At 43.0% G+C, this 17476-nt stretch overlaps 1 protein-coding gene across 3 annotated transcripts in view; it reads left to right on the top strand.

Moving 5' to 3' along the window:
- BIN2 (bridging integrator 2) overlaps nucleotides 1-17214 on the top strand; it is a 33382-nt gene extending 16168 nt beyond the window's left edge. Inside the window, exons 3-13 of one of the 3 annotated variants that reach the window (XR_012324401.1) lie at nucleotides 1616-1670; nucleotides 1968-2062; nucleotides 2653-2748; nucleotides 4025-4132; nucleotides 4441-4526; nucleotides 6010-6085; nucleotides 7374-7456; nucleotides 11406-11884; nucleotides 11982-12156; nucleotides 15610-15684; nucleotides 16510-17214. Coding sequence is in view for 2 of the 3 variants with exons in the window: in XM_004325221.4 (XP_004325269.1) it covers nucleotides 1616-1670; nucleotides 1968-2062; nucleotides 2653-2748; nucleotides 4025-4132; nucleotides 4441-4526; nucleotides 6010-6085; nucleotides 7374-7456; nucleotides 11406-12156; nucleotides 15610-15684; nucleotides 16510-16539 (1455 nt within the window). In the remaining variant the exon portion in view is untranslated. Of the gene's footprint in view, nucleotides 1-1615; nucleotides 1671-1967; nucleotides 2063-2652; nucleotides 2749-4024; nucleotides 4133-4440; nucleotides 4527-6009; nucleotides 6086-7373; nucleotides 7457-11405; nucleotides 12157-15609; nucleotides 15685-16509 lie in introns of all 3 variants that reach the window. The other 2 variants (XM_004325221.4, XM_019947250.3) reach the window with 2 other exon arrangements.
- Nucleotides 17215-17476: the final 262 nt, after the last annotated feature.

The raw sequence follows: 17476 nt of genomic DNA on the forward strand, positions 1-17476 counted from the left end.
TCTGAATTTTGTTAACTGACTGAATCTGTCTCTATCATGCTGTTGAAAGCACTTTCTCAAGGTCACCAGTGACCTCCAATTACCAAGTTCAGTGATTTACTGATTCTTCATGCATTCTAACCTCTCTGAAGTATCTGGTCCTTCTTCAGTCATCAGAGGATGCTGTCTTGATCCTCATTTGCTATAACACACCTTATGATCCCAGTTCTTCTCCTACCCCTTTGACAGCGCCTTAGATTCCCTTGAGACTGTGTCTTCGTGTCCCTTAAGCCCTGGCATTCAGCCTCTTGAAAAGGACTTTTAACCTGACATATGGTCAAGAGTTTGGACTGGCTCAGAGGTGAGCTGTGGAGGCAAGAAGATGGATAAAATAATTAATCCAGTTTCCTTTGTTTACTTGACCAAGTAGACCTGGGTTTTCTGCTGCTAAAATTAAATAATAATGATTTTTCCCTCAAAGAATTGCACAGATTAAAAAATTAAGTTATTAGAATTTTCAGCTTTTCTCTCATAAATTTTTTATACTTTTGGTATGCTCAATAGCCTACCTATAATGAGCATAAGCAAATAAAACAAGTTCACAAGTATTTTTATCATGTACTGCAAAATGGATCTTAGCTCAAATCATCTGAACTGAGGATCACTGGCCCTGTACGATACCCTTGATGTGGGCTGCACCTTTCAGTCCAGTCTCACGCTTCTGTAGTCAAGCTCCAATGTCAACAGCCTGGCCTCAAAATTCCTTCTCACCCAACTGGAAACTAGAGTTCACATAGAGGAGAGAGACCAGAATGGGAATGTGCTTTAGACAACACCGTGAGGAACAATTGAGGAAGCCTCTGAAAAAGAGGACTCGGTGCAAGCCATGTGAAAGACATCTTCAAACCTGTGTGCAAGAGAAATTAGCCTGCTCCAAATACAGAAGGCCAACCTAAGACCAGTGGGCAGAAGTTCTAATAGAGCTATTAAAAAATGAAGTGCAAACTAATAGAACATTGTAGATCAAGTATACTCTGATAAAAGTTAATTAAAAAAAAAAACCTATACATTGGTCAAAATCTTCCTAGAGATGACACAATTTAGTTTCATGATGGTGAACCTAAATTTTCCTAAGACCTGCCTATAATTAGGCCTGGTAAAGAGTGTTATTGATTAAAACATATAATACAGGAAAAATAAAAAAATGAAGTGCATGGGAGAAGAGGAATGGCCTGTGTGAGGCTGCAGAGAAGAAGAGGGCCTGGTGTCTATAGAAAATGGTAGCAGTTTTTCTACCCAGAGAGGAAGGTGTAAGTCAAAGGATCACGTATATAGTGTCACATAGGACTCAAGTTCCAACAGAGGAACTATAGGTTCTAGTTCACTGGAAGGGAGAACAAACAGAGGAAAGAAGACATGCCAGTGCAATGGGAGCAATTTCCCAACTTAAAATTTGCCCCAAAAGAGATAACCAACGACTTCTTGGTAAAGAGAGTAGAGGCTAATATATAAGAATTGCAAATGTTTGAAGAAATTCCAGGATTGATTTCGCTTTTAACCTACTTTTCAGCTTTGACTTCTGGAGCATCTTTCCAAATATATCTCTTTAGTCATCAAAGGCATTTCTCCCTTTCAGGCGGAAGGCCACAAGCTATACAAGGACCTGAAGAACTTCCTCAGTGCAGTCAAAGGTGGGTATCAGGGAGCACAGGGGGATCCAGAGGGCGTTTATGCAGCTACTAAGAGGTCTGGGGGATGGGGAAAAAAAACAACCGTACTCAGGCTTTTCATCACTTGCCTGTGCCTGACTGCTGGATATTTGTGGGCCGAGGAAGAGTAACTTTTCCTATCCCAGCCCCATCCAGCTTCTCTGACTGATAACCCAAACCTTTTGAGTTTGTCCTTTTGGATTGGAACCACTGACTTGTCTGTCACCCATATGATTATACCAAACTACTTGATGGTAGGACTGAGTTCTCTCCTTTCAGTGATGCATGAAAGTTCAAAGAGAGTGTCAGAAACCCTGCAGGAGATCTACAGCAGCAAGTGGGATGGTCATGAGGAGCTGAAGGCCATCGTAGCGGTAAGAGTATTCTGGGCTTTACAGCTCTTCAACACTCACTCTACCCTCATCTCAACCTCACCCCAGCTTGTCTGTCCAAGCAAATAGGAAAACAAAGAGCCAGTTCACACTGTTCATTTGTATAGCTGTGATCACAGGTGGTAGGAAAAAGCTGTAACAGGAAAATATTATATGAAGTTAAAAACAAGTTTTCCGTAATCTGTGGATTCCTCTGTTTTTTACCCTCTTCCTCTCTTTAAAAACTTAGGAAGTTTTACCCACACAAAACCAATGGGTTGTTTTTGAAAACCAATTTCATGCAGTTATTTGCTCCCAAACTTCCCTATCCTTCAAGCTCTAGAGTCCAAGACTCTCGACCATCGGTTCCTGTTCTTAATCCCTTGAATGCATGTCCAGTCTCTTATACAGCAGTTCCTTGGGGAAGGGCTGTTTCTTCATCTGACTCTTCCCCAGAATCCGAAATGATATTCTAAAAATATCAGTGCTCCAAAAAGGAAGTTTGTTGCAGGAAGAATTTGGGTATTTCCCTGGAATGCAGTTGCTGTTGAGAAGTGGAGCCCTCACCTCTCCCCTCTGCCTCTATCCCACAGAATAATGATCTCCTTTGGGAAGACTATGAAGAGAAACTAGCTGACCAGGCTTTGAGGACCATGGAAAACTATGTAGCCCAATTCAGCGAGATTAAGGTAATGGATTTACAGAATCAAGGATGGGTTATGGGTGGCCCATATAAGTTAGAAAACATGTTGGGTTAAAAGTATAAGCAGAGTTAGACCCCATGGCTAGGAATGAAGTTCGATAGGTTAGGAAAAAGATTGAAAGTTGAGGGTTAGACAAGAGGTTAGGGAGGAGGGTCAGAGGTAGTGTGAAGGTTACATTTAGACTTAGATTTCAGTGAACTAGATTTGGGCTGGCTTTGAATTAGATCCAGGTCAGGGCATCCCATTTCGTTGTGAGAAACAGTTGGTGGGACTATAGATGTTTATTGTAGAGAAGAGGGAACTTGGAGGAGTTATAATAATTATCTTCAAATACTTTAAAGTCTATTAGATAAAAGAGGAATCCAACCTGTTCTAAACTGTTCCAGAAAAGTAGAATTAGAATTCATTAATTCATTCAACTCATATTTATTAAACGTCTACTCTGTTGGGCACTGTGCTGGTTTTGGATTAATATAGGAAGAAATTAAAGGAAGCCTCACTTAAATTTCTCATAGCTAAAGCTTTCCAAAAAAGAAATGAAATATACTGTGAGATAGTGAGTTCTCTATTCTCTGTTCAAGAAGAAGTCGAACTGCTTCTTATCTTGGATATTGTAGAGAAGCTTTGTGTATTGAATAGGAAGTTGGATTAGATAATCACCAAGATCCTTTCAAATTCTGTGGTTGAGAGAACAAGACAAAGCCATTAACATTGTTTGCCTCTCCCTGGTATAATTTGTAGTTGATTGAGTAAATGTTCTCTCAGTGCTCATAATAATTTACTATTTGTATTATGCTTTAGGCTTTTCAAAGCCCTTTATATTCAGCATTTGATCTTTAAAATAACACTATAGGGCAGATGAGGCTACTGAGGCTCCAGAAGAGGTGTGCCTTGCCCTAGGTGACAAGGCTAATAAATGGCAGCATTGAGAGTAAAACCCAAAACTCCTGCCTTTCAGTTTAGTAGGATTCTCAAGGCCGTTTCTTCCAGATGCTGAACCAGTTTCTAGTGGGTTCCCAGGATGTATTAAAATTCAGTGCAGGCTTCCAGGTGCTCTGGAGAATTGCCCTCTACTCTCTCTCCTCCTGAGAATTCCCATTCTTTCCAGATAATGAGGGAGATCCCTTTGGCACAAAACCCTGTCAGAGAGTAAAATTTGATACTAGGACAGGAGTCTGGCTTCTCTGTTTGATACTCTGTTACCCACATCCTGGCCACCGAAAAGTGAGTATCAAGGCCCTCTCTCTTGACTCTGGGTTAGGAAAGAATTGCCAAACGGGGCCGGAAACTCGTGGACTATGACAGTGCCCGACACCACCTGGAGGCAGTACAGAATGCCAAGAAGAAAGATGAGGCCAAGACTGCCAAGGTAAAGAAGAGCCTGGTAAAAACTCCCTGCCCTCCCTCTCCCCATAATGGTGGCAAGTGGCTGGGCCAAGCTGGGTTTAGGAAACGATAAATTCAGCCTCCGGTGTCCTGAAGGAAATCCTGTCTCCTCTGACACTGATGCTCTAAGGATGGGCAGAGACTTGAGGCTGGGGAGGACATAGGTCTGGGGAAGGGGAGGCATGGTTCCAAGTAAGCCCCGTCCCTGAAAACATGCAGAGAATAAAGGAAGCAGCCTCTAGCTTTGGGTTCAGGAATGAGGGGAATTGTCCTGTCTCTTTTACCACCTAGGCAGAGGAAGAGTTCAACAAAGCCCAGGTTGTATTTGAAGATCTGAACCAGGAACTACTAGAGGAGCTGCCTGTTCTTTATAATAGGTAATGATTGAGATTCAGGAAAGGGCTGGACCCTCGGGCCAGTGGAGTCCCAGGCCACCTGGCAGCCCAAATATGTCCTCATGAAAAGAGCCCTGGTCCAAGAGTGGGATGTAGCCTCAGCCCTGCTCGTAACTTGCTGTGTGATATTAGGCAAGCCACCTTTCTCTCTCGACCCTGGTTTCTTTGTCTGCAATACAGAGATAACCATCCCTGCCCTACCAGCTTTTCCAGGTTTAAAGATAAGATGCTTCTTGGATAGGAGAGATCTTGGCAAGTAAAGTGCTGTCATCATGCATACTAGGAGTATCTGGTTTTCTGCTTGAGCGTGTATTGTTTTAAACAAGTTTGGTTAGTGAACATCCAGATTCATGTAGAAGATACACCATGGCATGAGTATTTCCATTAATGAAGATGTCTCTGCTTCACAGTAGGTAAAAATGTTTTAGATGTAAATTTTCCACATTGGAAGAGGAATCTGAACAGAAGCTCTATTTGTATCCTATTTCCTTTTCATTGTACAAGATATGCTTTAAGGGACTTCCTGGTGGTGCAGTGGTTAAGAATCCGCCTGCTGATGCAGGGTACGCGGGTTCAAGCCCTGGTCCGGGAAGATCCCATATGCCGTGGAGCAACTAAGCCCGTGTGCCACAACTACTGAGCCTGCGAGCCACAGCTACTGAGCCCGTGTGCCACAACTACTGAAGCCCACGTGCCCTACAGCCTGTGCTCCACGACAAGAGAAACCACCGGAATGAGAAGCCCGTGCACCGCAAAGAAGAGTAGCTCCTGCTCACTGCAACTAGAGAAAGCCCGCGCACAGCAACGAGGGCCCAACCCAGCCAAAAAAAAAAAAAAAAAAAAGAAAAAAGATATGCTTTAAAGCAATTGTAGTCAGAGTATTTTGTATTGTCACTTTATATTAGTCTATGAATGAGGGAGCCTTTTTAATGACTACATGTATTCTAAAACATTAATTATGTGATTCCTAATTTAAACAGGATTGAAATTTAAGAGTTTCTTTAAATGTAAACTTCCCCCATTCATTTACGGTAGAATTCCATTAATGTACATACAGCTTCATAGAAGTCCAAGTATTGTATACTGAGAAAGAATACTTACTATAATAATTATAATTGTATGGCCTTATATTTATACGGCACTTTAAAAATTCTTCAAAGCACTCTCATATCTACTTCAGAACCTAAAGAGCCTGAATCAGATAACTTCTTTCATAGAGATCTGTTGTACTTTGGTGTCAGCCTAGGCTGGTCGTGTCTCCTCTGGCCTTCCCGCTCCTGAGAGTCAGTTGTACCCCTGGCCTGGCTCTGACGGATGCAGATCCCAGAACGTCCTGAGCCTAGGCCGTGGGGTGCTTTTCTGTGCGGAGCCGGCAGTGGCTTTGGCTTACGCTCCTACCTTGTACTTCAAAGACTTCCTTTACCAACACTTACCTTGACATGTTTGTTGTTTTGCCTCTTGATAGTCGTATTGGCTGTTATGTGACCATCTTCCAAAACATTTCCAACTTGAGAGACGTCTTCTACAGGGAAATGAGCAAGGTGAGAAACATCCGGCCAATTTAGACATCTAGGAGGGTTTTTCTAATAAATATGAAGGTCGCTCTAATTTACATAACCTCATTAGATATCCATATGGGCATCACAAATTTTTACTTCTTTCTCATGATGAAATAATAGCACTTGATGGACTGTGTTGAACGTATTAAAGCACAACTTTAACTTAAAAAGGATGAATTGTATATTTTAAATGTGAATTATATCTCAATAAAGATGTTAAAAAATACATAGTATAGGAAGCTGAAAGGTCCTATAAGGAGAAATTGATAAATCTTCATAGGAGATTTTAGCAAAGGGAAACCAAATTACTGACAAACTAGCAGAGTGAGGTAAGAGCTAGAAACCTAAATGATCAATAATTATATGGGAAAACCCCCACAAATATAAATAACAAAAAACGCAGAATGAAGTGGTGATAGTGGACGTTCTTGTCTTGTTTCCAGTTTCAGGGGAAAATTTTCAGTGTTTCATTTCTAGGTATGCTGTTTGCTTTAGAATGTTTGTAAATACCCTTCATAAGTTAACAGAAATTCTTCCCTATTTCTAGTGTACTGAGTTTTTGTTTGTTTTGAATACACTGAAGAAAATGAAAAAAAACCCCACATGTTTATGTAATGTCAGAGGGCCCTCTCCATCTCCATTAACAACTGAATAATGGCATCCAAATGGGCTTTAGATGCATAAAAGAGATTAGACTTATGGAAGGAACAGCTGAAGTGGGGAACCAAGTTAAATCTCCATCTTCTGTTGCTGGGGAGCAGAGAGGGCAGTGTTTAGGCACAGGTCAGTTTCTCAGGTAGTTCGTCTTGAATAGGGCCAATCCTATTCAATGACGGGCAGCCACAGAACATGACCTCACAGGGTCACTTCTAGTCCTGCGATTCCAAGACTCTTTGCTGTTAAAATATTAATTATATTCACATCCACATTCACACACGTTCCTCTCCACAGTTTCTTTGGCTAAATAATGATTTGCCTAGTTAATATTACAATGAGTTTTCATTCCCTGGATCACCTGAGAGACGCTAGAACCTCAAATCAACATCAAATACCAGGGACCCAGCCTTGAGAGAGCTGCCAGTCTGATGGAAGAGGCAGAACTTTAGACATAGTAAAGGAAGAAGGGGTAGTGGGACAGGACCCTGGACACTAGTGCAAAGGGATAAGGAATTTTATCAAGGGTAGGAAGGTTTTATTTTGGGGAGAGAAGGGATATGCCAGTCTCAGGTTCCCACGTGGCTAGCATCTCCTTCTCTCTTGCTTACTCCAGCTGAACCACAATCTATACGAGGTGATGAGCAAACTGGAGAAGCAACATTCCGACAAAGTCTTTGTGGTGAAGGGACTCTCAAGGTGAGCCACTTCTGACACTCATTTCTGCTTGGTTTGTCCTGTGTGTGAACACATTCAACACTCTCACCTCCAATCCCAAATCCTGACCTTTCCTTTCTGTTCATGTACATAATATTGTTTTTTGTTGGTGCTACACCCCTATATAAAGTATTTTTACAAAATATTTTAGTGGTAACTAAATGTATAAAGAATAATGCAACAAAGAGTCATATACCCACCACCAAATTTAAGAAATCAACTATTGGGACTTCCCTGGCGGTCCAGTGGTTAAGACTCTGCACTCCCAATGCAGGGGGCACGGGTTCGATCCCTGGTCGGGGAACTAAGATCCTGTATGCCATGTGGTACAGCCAAAAAAAAGAAAAGAAATCAACTATTATATATATATAATTAAATCTCCCAGTGTCCCTTCCCCACTCACTTTCTCTTCCTGTCCCCCACCAAGTGTAACCACTATTTTAAATTTAGTATTTATCATTACCATGCATGTCTTTTTACTTTTATTATATACATATATATGCACACATAGAAAATATTATTTTGCATGGTTTAAAAATTTATTTAAATAGAATTATACTGTATGTGTTCTTTTGCAACTACTTTTGTTTTCTTAGTATTGTTTGTGAGATAACTTATCCTTGTTGCTACATGTTGCCAGCTCTGATCTTTCCTTTTCTTAATTGTTATGGATGCTGTTGTATGGCTAGTTCACAGTTTATTTCTCTGAACTGCTAGTGGACATTTGGGTTGTCTTATAGTTTTATGCTGTTACAAATAATGCAGTGAACGCGTTTCACATTTCTCCTTGTGAATATTATCAAGAGTTTCTTTAGGATGCATACTGGGAGTCGAATTGCTGAGTCATAGGGTCTGTGCATTTGGGTTTCTTCAGCCTTACTAGATATTACCATTGCCAGATTGCTCTCCACAGTGATTGTTCCAATTTACAACTCACCGGAAGTGAATAAAAGCCCTCATTGCTCCATATTCTTGCTACATGCGACATTGTCAGACTTCTTAATTTTTCTAAGGTAATGGGTATGAAATGGAATTTTTGCAGTTTTAATTACGTCTCCACAATGGCTGGTTAGCTTGAACATCTTTTCGTGTTAGTGGCCTTTTAAGGTTCCTTTTGTGTGACTTTCATGTTTATCCTTCACATTTTTCATTTGGATTGTTTACCCTTTTTAAAAAACTGATTTACGTGAGATGGGGTTTTTTGTATATTCTGAATATTAATCCTTTAATGGTATATCCTGCAAATATCTTTTCTTTCTTCTTTTTTTTTTTTTAAATATTTATTTATTTCAGCTGCTCCGGGTCTTAGTTTCGGCATGTGGGATCTTCATTGCAGCATGAGGGCTTTTAGTTGCGGCATGCGGGCTCTTAGTTGCTGCATGTGGACTTCTTAGTTGTGGCATGCATGTGGGATCTAATTCCCCAACCAGGGATCGAACCCGGGTCCCCTGCACTGGGAGCGTGGAGTCCTACCCACTGGACCACCAGGGAAATCCCGCAAATATCTTTTCTTAACCTGTTATGGCTTGCTTTTCTGTGTGTGTGTATGTGGTGTGTCTGTTGCCTTCATGCATTCTTTATACTGGTAAATGTAAGCAATTCACTGGTCCCTCAGAATGTGATCATTTTCTTATTCTGATGCCTTTGTTTAAGAAGTTTTATTAAGTTCCTTCTATGCACAAGGTTTTATGCTGAGAGTTAGGCATCTAAGGACATAGGTGACTTGTCTTTCTCCTGAAGTGATTTACAAAAGTTGGAAGGGGGACTTCCCTGGTGGTGCAGTGGTTAAGAATCCGCCTGCCAATGCAGGGGACACGGGTTCGATCCCAGGTCCAGGAACTTCCCACGTGCCATGGAGCAACTAAGCCTGCGAGCCACAACTACTGAAGCCCACGTGCTGCAACTACTGAAGCCCGTGCGCCTAGAGCCCGTGCTCTGCAGCAAGAGAAGCCACCGCATTGAGAAGCCCGTGCACTGCAATGAAGAGTGGCCCCCACTTGCCGCAGCTAAAGAAAGCCTGTGCTCAGCAACAAAGACCCAACGCAGCCAAAAATAAATAAATAAAATTTAAAAAAAAAGTTGGAAGGACATAAAATGTGCCTAAGGAAACAAAGAACAATATAAGATTGCACATACTAAGGGCCTGAGGAAACCAGTAGGAATTCAAAGAGTTAAGTAATTGCAGTGTGCAGATAGATGGTCAGGGAAGGCTTTGAGGAGGTGGTGAAACTGAGCTTGAGATTTGCAGGAAGAATGGGAGTCTCAGTTTGTTGTTTCTATTCCTCATTTAGCAGTTAGTTACAGACTGTTAAAAAGAATCACTAACAGGCCAATATAGACTTCCCTTTTACTCCCAAAACTCTTTTTCTCCTCTTCCCTGCATTGAAAACCAGAGTTCTCTCTAAGTGTCCATTCATCTGAAACTTACCATCATTTACACCAAGATGTCCCAGAACCTTTTAGGGAAATCTGGTCTTTTCTTGCTACATCCTGGGCCTTCTAAACCTGCTGACCCATAGAATGCTAGTGCTGGAAAGAACCTTATAGCACTTAGCTTAGCTTATGTCAGAAACTCCCACAGGGCTGGAACTAAGTTTTTCTCTTTCTCTTCCTGTCACCGTCTCCCATTCTTGAACCCAGGACACAGCACATAGTTGGTATATGTCAAGTAAATATTTGTGAGTTGCTTAATCAGTTAGTGGATGGTACATGGGAGGCCCTTAAGGAGATGAGTAGGAGTCAAGCTCATGTTGCTGTAGGAGCACTCAGCACAGTATCCAGCATACTCGATAAATGTTATAGTCAGTTTTCATTGTTCGTGGTAGTTTTTTTTTTTTTTTTTTTTTTTTTTGCGGTACGCGGGCCTCTCACTGTTGTGGCCTCTACCGTTGCGGAGCACAGGCTCGGGACGCGCAGGCTCAGCGGCCATGGCTCACGGGCCCAGCCGCTCCGCGGCATGTGGGATCTTCCCAGACCGGGGCACGAACCCCGTGTCCCCTGCATCAGCAGGCAGACTCTCAACCACTGCACCACCAGGGAAGCCACGTTCATGGTAGTTTTGTTCTAAGTCACCATGAGCACTGAATTAGTGAATACTGAACCATTGCTCCTAGGGGAAACACAGGGTTAGTTTCCTGTGAGCCCCTGGTCCTAACATTGTCATCAGTCGATCAATACATAACCTTTCTTGTGTGTGTTTTTGTTTAAATACACCTCATTTAGTACATATTGTTGATTCATTCCTGTTGAACTCACAGCCACCAGCACTATGCCTGAATGACGCTTATCTAACATGTATTTTCTCTGTAAGGCACATCACAGACTTTCTCCTCTCAAACAGCACTTTAGCACTATACTTGGAGGCCATTTTAAGCAGCAAAATCACCAACAAAAAGCACAACAAAAAACCTGGCAAACAGGACATATTTACAGTAAGAGAGCTAAAACAGGAAGGCAGAGGCTCGCCTTGTTAGACCTCAGCTGGGAAAGTACTGGTCAGGCACTCATTCTTCACAGCTGGCACATGTCTGTGAATGACCGCAAAAGAACCATGAGTGTTGATTTTGAGGTTATAAATAAATTTCAGGGGGTAAGTGCATTTGCAAATACAGAATCCATGAGGATCAACGGTATATCACTTGTGAATCTTTTCCCCAAAATACTTTGTTAATATATTGCTGAGTTTTTTTCCAGTTTCTTTTTCTTTATATATTTTTAGATAATCAAGATCATGATATGGATAAAATTTTATAGCCTTTTTCCAATTCACTTTGTAATATAAGCATTACTACAAATTATACAGACTTTCCAATACCATTTTAAATTGCTTTATTCTGTTTTATTATTATGTGAATGTATCATTATTTATTTGGGGATTTAGGTTACTTCCAGTTTTTAGCTCTTCTGAATCTAAATGCCCTTCCTTTTTTAGCAGCAGCAGACGCTCTCTAGTCATCTCTCCCCCAGTTCGAACATCTACAGTCTCCAGCCCTCTGACCTCACCTACCAGTCCCTCTGCGCTTTCCTTGAAGAGTGAGAAGGACTCCACCTCAGCAAGTGAGGAAGAGCTGGCATCTGATCCAGCCCAGGGAGAAGACAACTCCGAGATTAAAAAAGAGCCCTTAACAGACAAGGAAATAGAGGAGGAGGCTGAAGCAAGCTCCTCTAAGGAGGAAGAGCCTCTGCTAGCTTTCAACGGCCCCTCCCAGCCCCAGCCCTCACCCACCGCTGAGGGTGGAGAGTCCCAGGAGGAAATTCTCCCTTGCTCCCCAGCTCCATCACCAGGCAGAGCTCTGATCCCTTCAGAGCAGGCCGCACCTTTCCCAGAAGTAGTCCTCCGAACCCGCACCTCAAGCGAAGGATCTGAACAGCCAAAGAGAGCCTCTGTGCAGAGGGCCTCAGCACCGCCCGGTAGGCCTCCTCCACCCACAGCCACTCCCAGCCCCAGGTCCTCCTTAGGGAACATGCCCTCCAGCCCTCCAGCCTCTGAACCGAGTTCACCCACCAGCCCTAGGGCCTCCTTGGGGGCTGAGACTCCAAGTCCTAGGGCCTCCTTCGAGGCCTCTCCTGATCCACAGCCACCAGAGAAGCCGGCAAGAACTCCTGAGGTCGGAGAGAAGGAAAACACCGATAATCTGAACCCAGAAGAGCTTCGTACTGCCCCAGCCTTGATGATCTGTCAGGTGAGAATGGATCTGGCTGAGTCTTTATTCCCTTTTATAACCTCCATGTGGATTATTTTTACTATGGTCAGGTTGCCCCACAGTAGATAAGACTTTATGTCATTATATTACAGTTTCAAGGATACTCTTGGACACCTTTTTTGGTTCTGGGGATTGCACATCTTCATAGCAACTAATTTAGCGACCTGTACTCCCAGGGTAATTGACTGCTGCAAAGGGCTTATCTCTAATATAAGAAGATTTTTACTAATTTATTTCTTTTGCTCCAATTTCTGGGAGTTCCCAACTGGATCCTGATCTTTCCTTTTTTAATGTGGGAGAGGGAGGAAGGTCTCACTTCACTTTGTCATACTTGTGATTATGGTGAATAGACCCCAAGCAAAATGGCATCAGCAAATTTCCAAGGTATATCTTGTTTGATGAGAGACGCCTAGAAGAAGGAACTCACAAAGGGAAGGTAAAGCAAAAGGGATGGTCTTTTGAAAGGTGAAAATATGGATGAGAAAAGGATTCTGTTAAAATAGAGACACAGACCCTCTGGAGAGCAACCAATTCCGTGAAGGATCTGGAAATCAAGTCATATTCTATTCAGATTACATGGAAGTCTGTCATATAGAGGAGAGATCTGACTTGTTCTGTAAGACTCCTGAGGACAGAAAAAGGCCCTGCGTGTAAAGTGTTTTTGTTTTTTTAAGTACATTTTGGATCAATATAAGAGGAACTTTCAGCAATTAGCTCGAAGAAGTGGTATGGGAAAACATTTTTTTTAATACAGAGGAAAGGGGGCACAAGGGGCATCCAAAAACCAAAATGGGCTGGGCCACCTTGAAAACTAGTTCCCCTTCCTTGATGTTAAAAGCTAAGGCTATATGGTTCCCTGTCAGGTGCATTATAGAGAGGATTATGGGGCAGCATCTGACTAGGTGGCACCCAGATTCATTCATTCATTCCACAATCACTCATTAAACCCCTACTATGTGCCAGGCACTTTTCTAGGAAGTGGGGTATTACAGTGAACAAAACACAAAATTCTCTGCCTTCCAGCTGCTTACATTCTAGTGGAGGGGGAGATAGACAAGAAACAGAATAAGTAAGTAAAATTACAGTTTAGTGGTGATATGAGTTAGGGAGAAAAATTAAGCAGGGCGAGGCATAGGGAGTGGGGGCTGAATTGCAGCTTTAAACAGAGCGGTCAGAGAAGGTGACATCTGGGCAATGAAGGAGGCCAGGGCATGAACCATGTGGATATCTGGGAGTGTGAGATGTCTGGTTACCCCTCAGATCATACCACCCTACTACTGAATATGCCTACCTGAAGGTTGACCAGGCTGTCTCGGGAGCCTCCTGCTGTCTGAGAGGAATTAACATGGACAGAGGGAACAAGGGTGTGATGTCTTGCAAGGCAAGGAAGGTAGAAGACAAGAGGACAATAGACTTATCTCAGTTGACTCCCCTGAGATACTAAAATCTGAGTCATCAACAGTATTATGCCCCCAGTCTTGATTCACGTGAGGTACTGAAGGTCCTAACAGAGCATAATATAAAACCTTCCCTTGTCTGGTTTCCGGTCTGAGGTAGCTACACTGAGTGAGAGATATGCAGGGCATGTGGGTAGTGAATAAGCCCAAGATAAATGTGGGACTTTGCGTAGATGAAGAGTATAGCCACTTCTCCACTGAAAAGAGCAACTCAACTCTATGGAAAATCCAAAATTAATTTAAATTTGACTGTAATATGTTATATGATTTTAGTATAGAGACAACAATCGAATGACATGTTAGGCTCAGGTGAAAAATAAAACAAGTTTGCATTCTTGGAGTAATTTTACTGAAGGGATTATGGGAACCAAGATGCTGTCTATTTGGAGGAACAGGCTAGTAACACTGTCCTCCTTGGAAATGAGGTACAGGACACAACTTCCTTCCCCTGAGGTTACCTCCTTATTTTTTTATTATTTTTTTTGCGTTACGTGGTCGTCTCACTGTTGTGGCCTCTCCCGTTGCGGAGCACAGGCTCCGGACGCGCAGGCTCAGCGGCCATGGCTCACGGGCCCAGCCGCTCCATGGCATGTGGGATCCTCCCGGACCAGGGCACGAACCCGTGTCCCCTGCATCGGCAGGCGGACTCTCAACCACTGCGCCACCAGGGAAGCCCTACCTCCTTATATTTGAGATTTACTCGCAGCCTCTCCTGTGGGATTGCGTTGGTCACTGGCTAAGGAGACATCTTTTTCCTATGGAATTAAGCAATAGAGCATCTTAGATCCTAGTGTATCAGTATTATCAATCCTCTGAAGCCTGTTTCCTATAAGATTTGTTCATCTCCCTCACAGATGCATCATAAATCATATTTTCTGTCAAGCAGAATTATGGACATACCACATATAAAAACGGGTAAATAAAAAGATAACTGTGACAAAAAATAAAAAAAAATGTTGGGGCTTCCCTGGTGGCGCAGTGGTTGAGAGTCTGCCTGCCGATGCAGGGGACACGGGTTCGTGCCCCGGTCTGGGAAGATCCCACATGCCGCGGAGCAGCTGGGCCCGTGAGCCATGGCCGCTGAGCCTGTGCATCCGGAGCCTGTGCTCCGCAATGGGAGAGGCCACAACAGTGAGAGGCCCGCGTACGGCAAAAAAAAAAGATAACTGTGAAAAAATCTGTTCTTGCTCAGCATTTGACTCACCTGAGAGAAAATGAAGATTTTGATAACCTTCTTGGAGGTATTAATAGTATTACCTTTGAGGTAGTTCATGGCCTAGAATCAGCAGAGGGAGTACGAAGAAGGAAATTTTCCTGAAAGGAGAAATCACAGAATTTCAAGTGGCTGTCATACTGTTAGAAATCGGTTCTACTTTAAAAGGGTGAATTTTATAGTGTGTTAAATAAATGTCTTTTTTAAAAAGTTCATTCTAAACCTTAGAGTGCCAAGGTCTTCCCCTGGCTTAGTAGTTACTAAACACGGCTTTTTCCACACCTTGGGCTCCCATCTCAGAACCTAGACCTTTTCCCAAGGAAACCATCCTCCCACTTGCCTCTCCTAACTGCTCTGGGTTAGGATCATCTGAGTGTGAGAACTGCCATGTATTATTGAGGAGGATTAGCCTAAAAGTGATAGGTCGTGGTTTTAAGACCTATATTTATACACTTACAGAGTCTCACCTAGCTATATGTATAGATGCCATGTCACACAAATCATGGAAACAACTCTGGAATCTGAAGACCTGGCTTCCTGTCCCAGCAAGTCATTTCACCCTTCAAATCTTGGTTTACTGATATGAGGGAGGATGGCAGTAAAGCCTTCCCTGTTGCTTTCAGGCTGTAGTGAAACAACATTGTATGATTGCCTTTAGTATTATCTATGACCCTTATGAAGTGTAAGGCACAAAAGACCCTTCTAAGCTGAGAGGCTGGGAGGTTGAGACACGTCTCACTGGCAGAACTCTTCTTTTTGTAGAACCAAGGTCTTCAGCTTCATGTCTCTGCGGTTCCAGAAGAGAGCAGCGTCATAGCACCCGAGCCTCAAGAAGAGGTAAGGAGCCCAGATATGCAGACAACAGGAGGGGTGGTGAGACTGGGATTGCGGATGGACAGATGCTTGGCTACAGGCTGGCATCCTCGCTGTGGGCTGTGAGGGGAACCCAGCAGTGAACAGTATCCTTAGGGAAAAGTCAAGCAGGTGGGAGCCAGAAGAACCAAGAGTGACCGCACTTTGTGGCTCCTTTGTGCCCATTTCCCAACTGGCTTTGAACCTCCTGACCTCTTCCCATAGCCCTATCTCCTAAGAATTTATTTAGTTATACCTGAATTTACTTCAAAAAGGAGTTAAGAGCTACAAAAGGCATACAAAAAGTAAATACATACAGGCACCCACATGAAATGTAGTAAAGTAACTCAGAAGTGTATTAGTGAGAGTGACTAATAAATGACTAAATAAAATGGAGCCATGACCTAGGCAAGTACAAATGTGCATTCTATAAAATAGACTTCCTAAGGATGGACCACAAAATTGGCTCCAGACTAACATCCAAGAAGAAGAGGAAAAACCTGATCAGTTCACACAATTTATGATGCCCATTCCTTAGGAGAACAACAACTGCTACTAAGATGAAAAGGAAATCTCTTCTGCGAATCCTCATAAAGAGATGGTGAATGACAGAATGAACAGTATCTGCAACAAGTCTTTACAATAATCCTAACAGCCAGTTTCACATTGCCCCCACCTCCATACAGGCCAGTGCATGACATGAAATATAATTCAGGACAAGAAAATGGAGTTTTCACACACACACCCCGCTTATTAATTGGTTAGTGGGAGGGTAGGTCAGCATCTAATGCAATCATGTTTCCTTTCTAGGTGTCTACCATTCAAAATGCACAACTCTGAAGAGGAACTGCCAAGACCTCCCCACACACACCTCCCCAGAAAGGCCCCTCAGCTAGAGGATATAAGCCAGAGGGACTTAAGATCCGGCATTCATTTCTGGTTTCTCAAACTATGAATGCTGGCGGTCTCTAAAGACCTAGCATTAATGGAAGCTGAGGAGCAGACTTAGGGGAGGCAGGGAGGCAGTCTTGGGAGAAGAGACTGTTAGACTTGGAATATTTAACTCAGGTTTTAGCATTGTTAGAATAATAAGACTTTATATACTAATGAAGTGGGGCTAAAATGACTATAAAAAGCAAAAGCATCTGTAGACATAGACATTTGTCCACACACAGGCATATAACCACACATACTCAGAGAATAGTGAACAGATCTTTTTTTTTTTTTTTTTTGCGGTACGCGGGCCTCTCACTGTTGTGGCCTCTCCCGTTGCGGAGCACAGGCTCCGGACGCGCAGGCTCAGCGGCCATGGCTCACGGGCCCAGCCGCTCCGCGGCACATGGGATCTTCCCGGACTGGGGCACGAACCCGTGCCCCTGCATCGGCAGGCGGACTCTCAACCACTGCGCCATCAGGGAAGCCCGTGAACAGATCTTTGATTTACCACTCATTTTGCAAGACTTAAAACCAAAAGAACATATTTTCAGATTGTTAAATAAAGTATTATTCTGATGATGTATGGATTTTTTGTTTGACACAGGAAGTTGTTCCAGCCCAGCAAACTATTCTTCACTTAGGCAAGGTTACTGACTCTACCCCAGGTTCAGAAAGCTTTAGTCACATCCCTGACCCCCAGCTCACCCTGCCTCCTGGCTAGAACTCTTTGATGATGCCAGGGGCCACAGGCTCCTCTCCTCAATCTAGATGCTTTATTGCCTGACCCCGCCCCCGCCCTTTGGTTAATAAGCAAATATTCTTGGAAAGGGTTTATATTTTA

Source organism: Tursiops truncatus, chromosome 11 (assembly GCF_011762595.2).
Source record: "Tursiops truncatus isolate mTurTru1 chromosome 11, mTurTru1.mat.Y, whole genome shotgun sequence".
NCBI lineage: Eukaryota > Metazoa > Chordata > Mammalia > Artiodactyla > Delphinidae > Tursiops > Tursiops truncatus.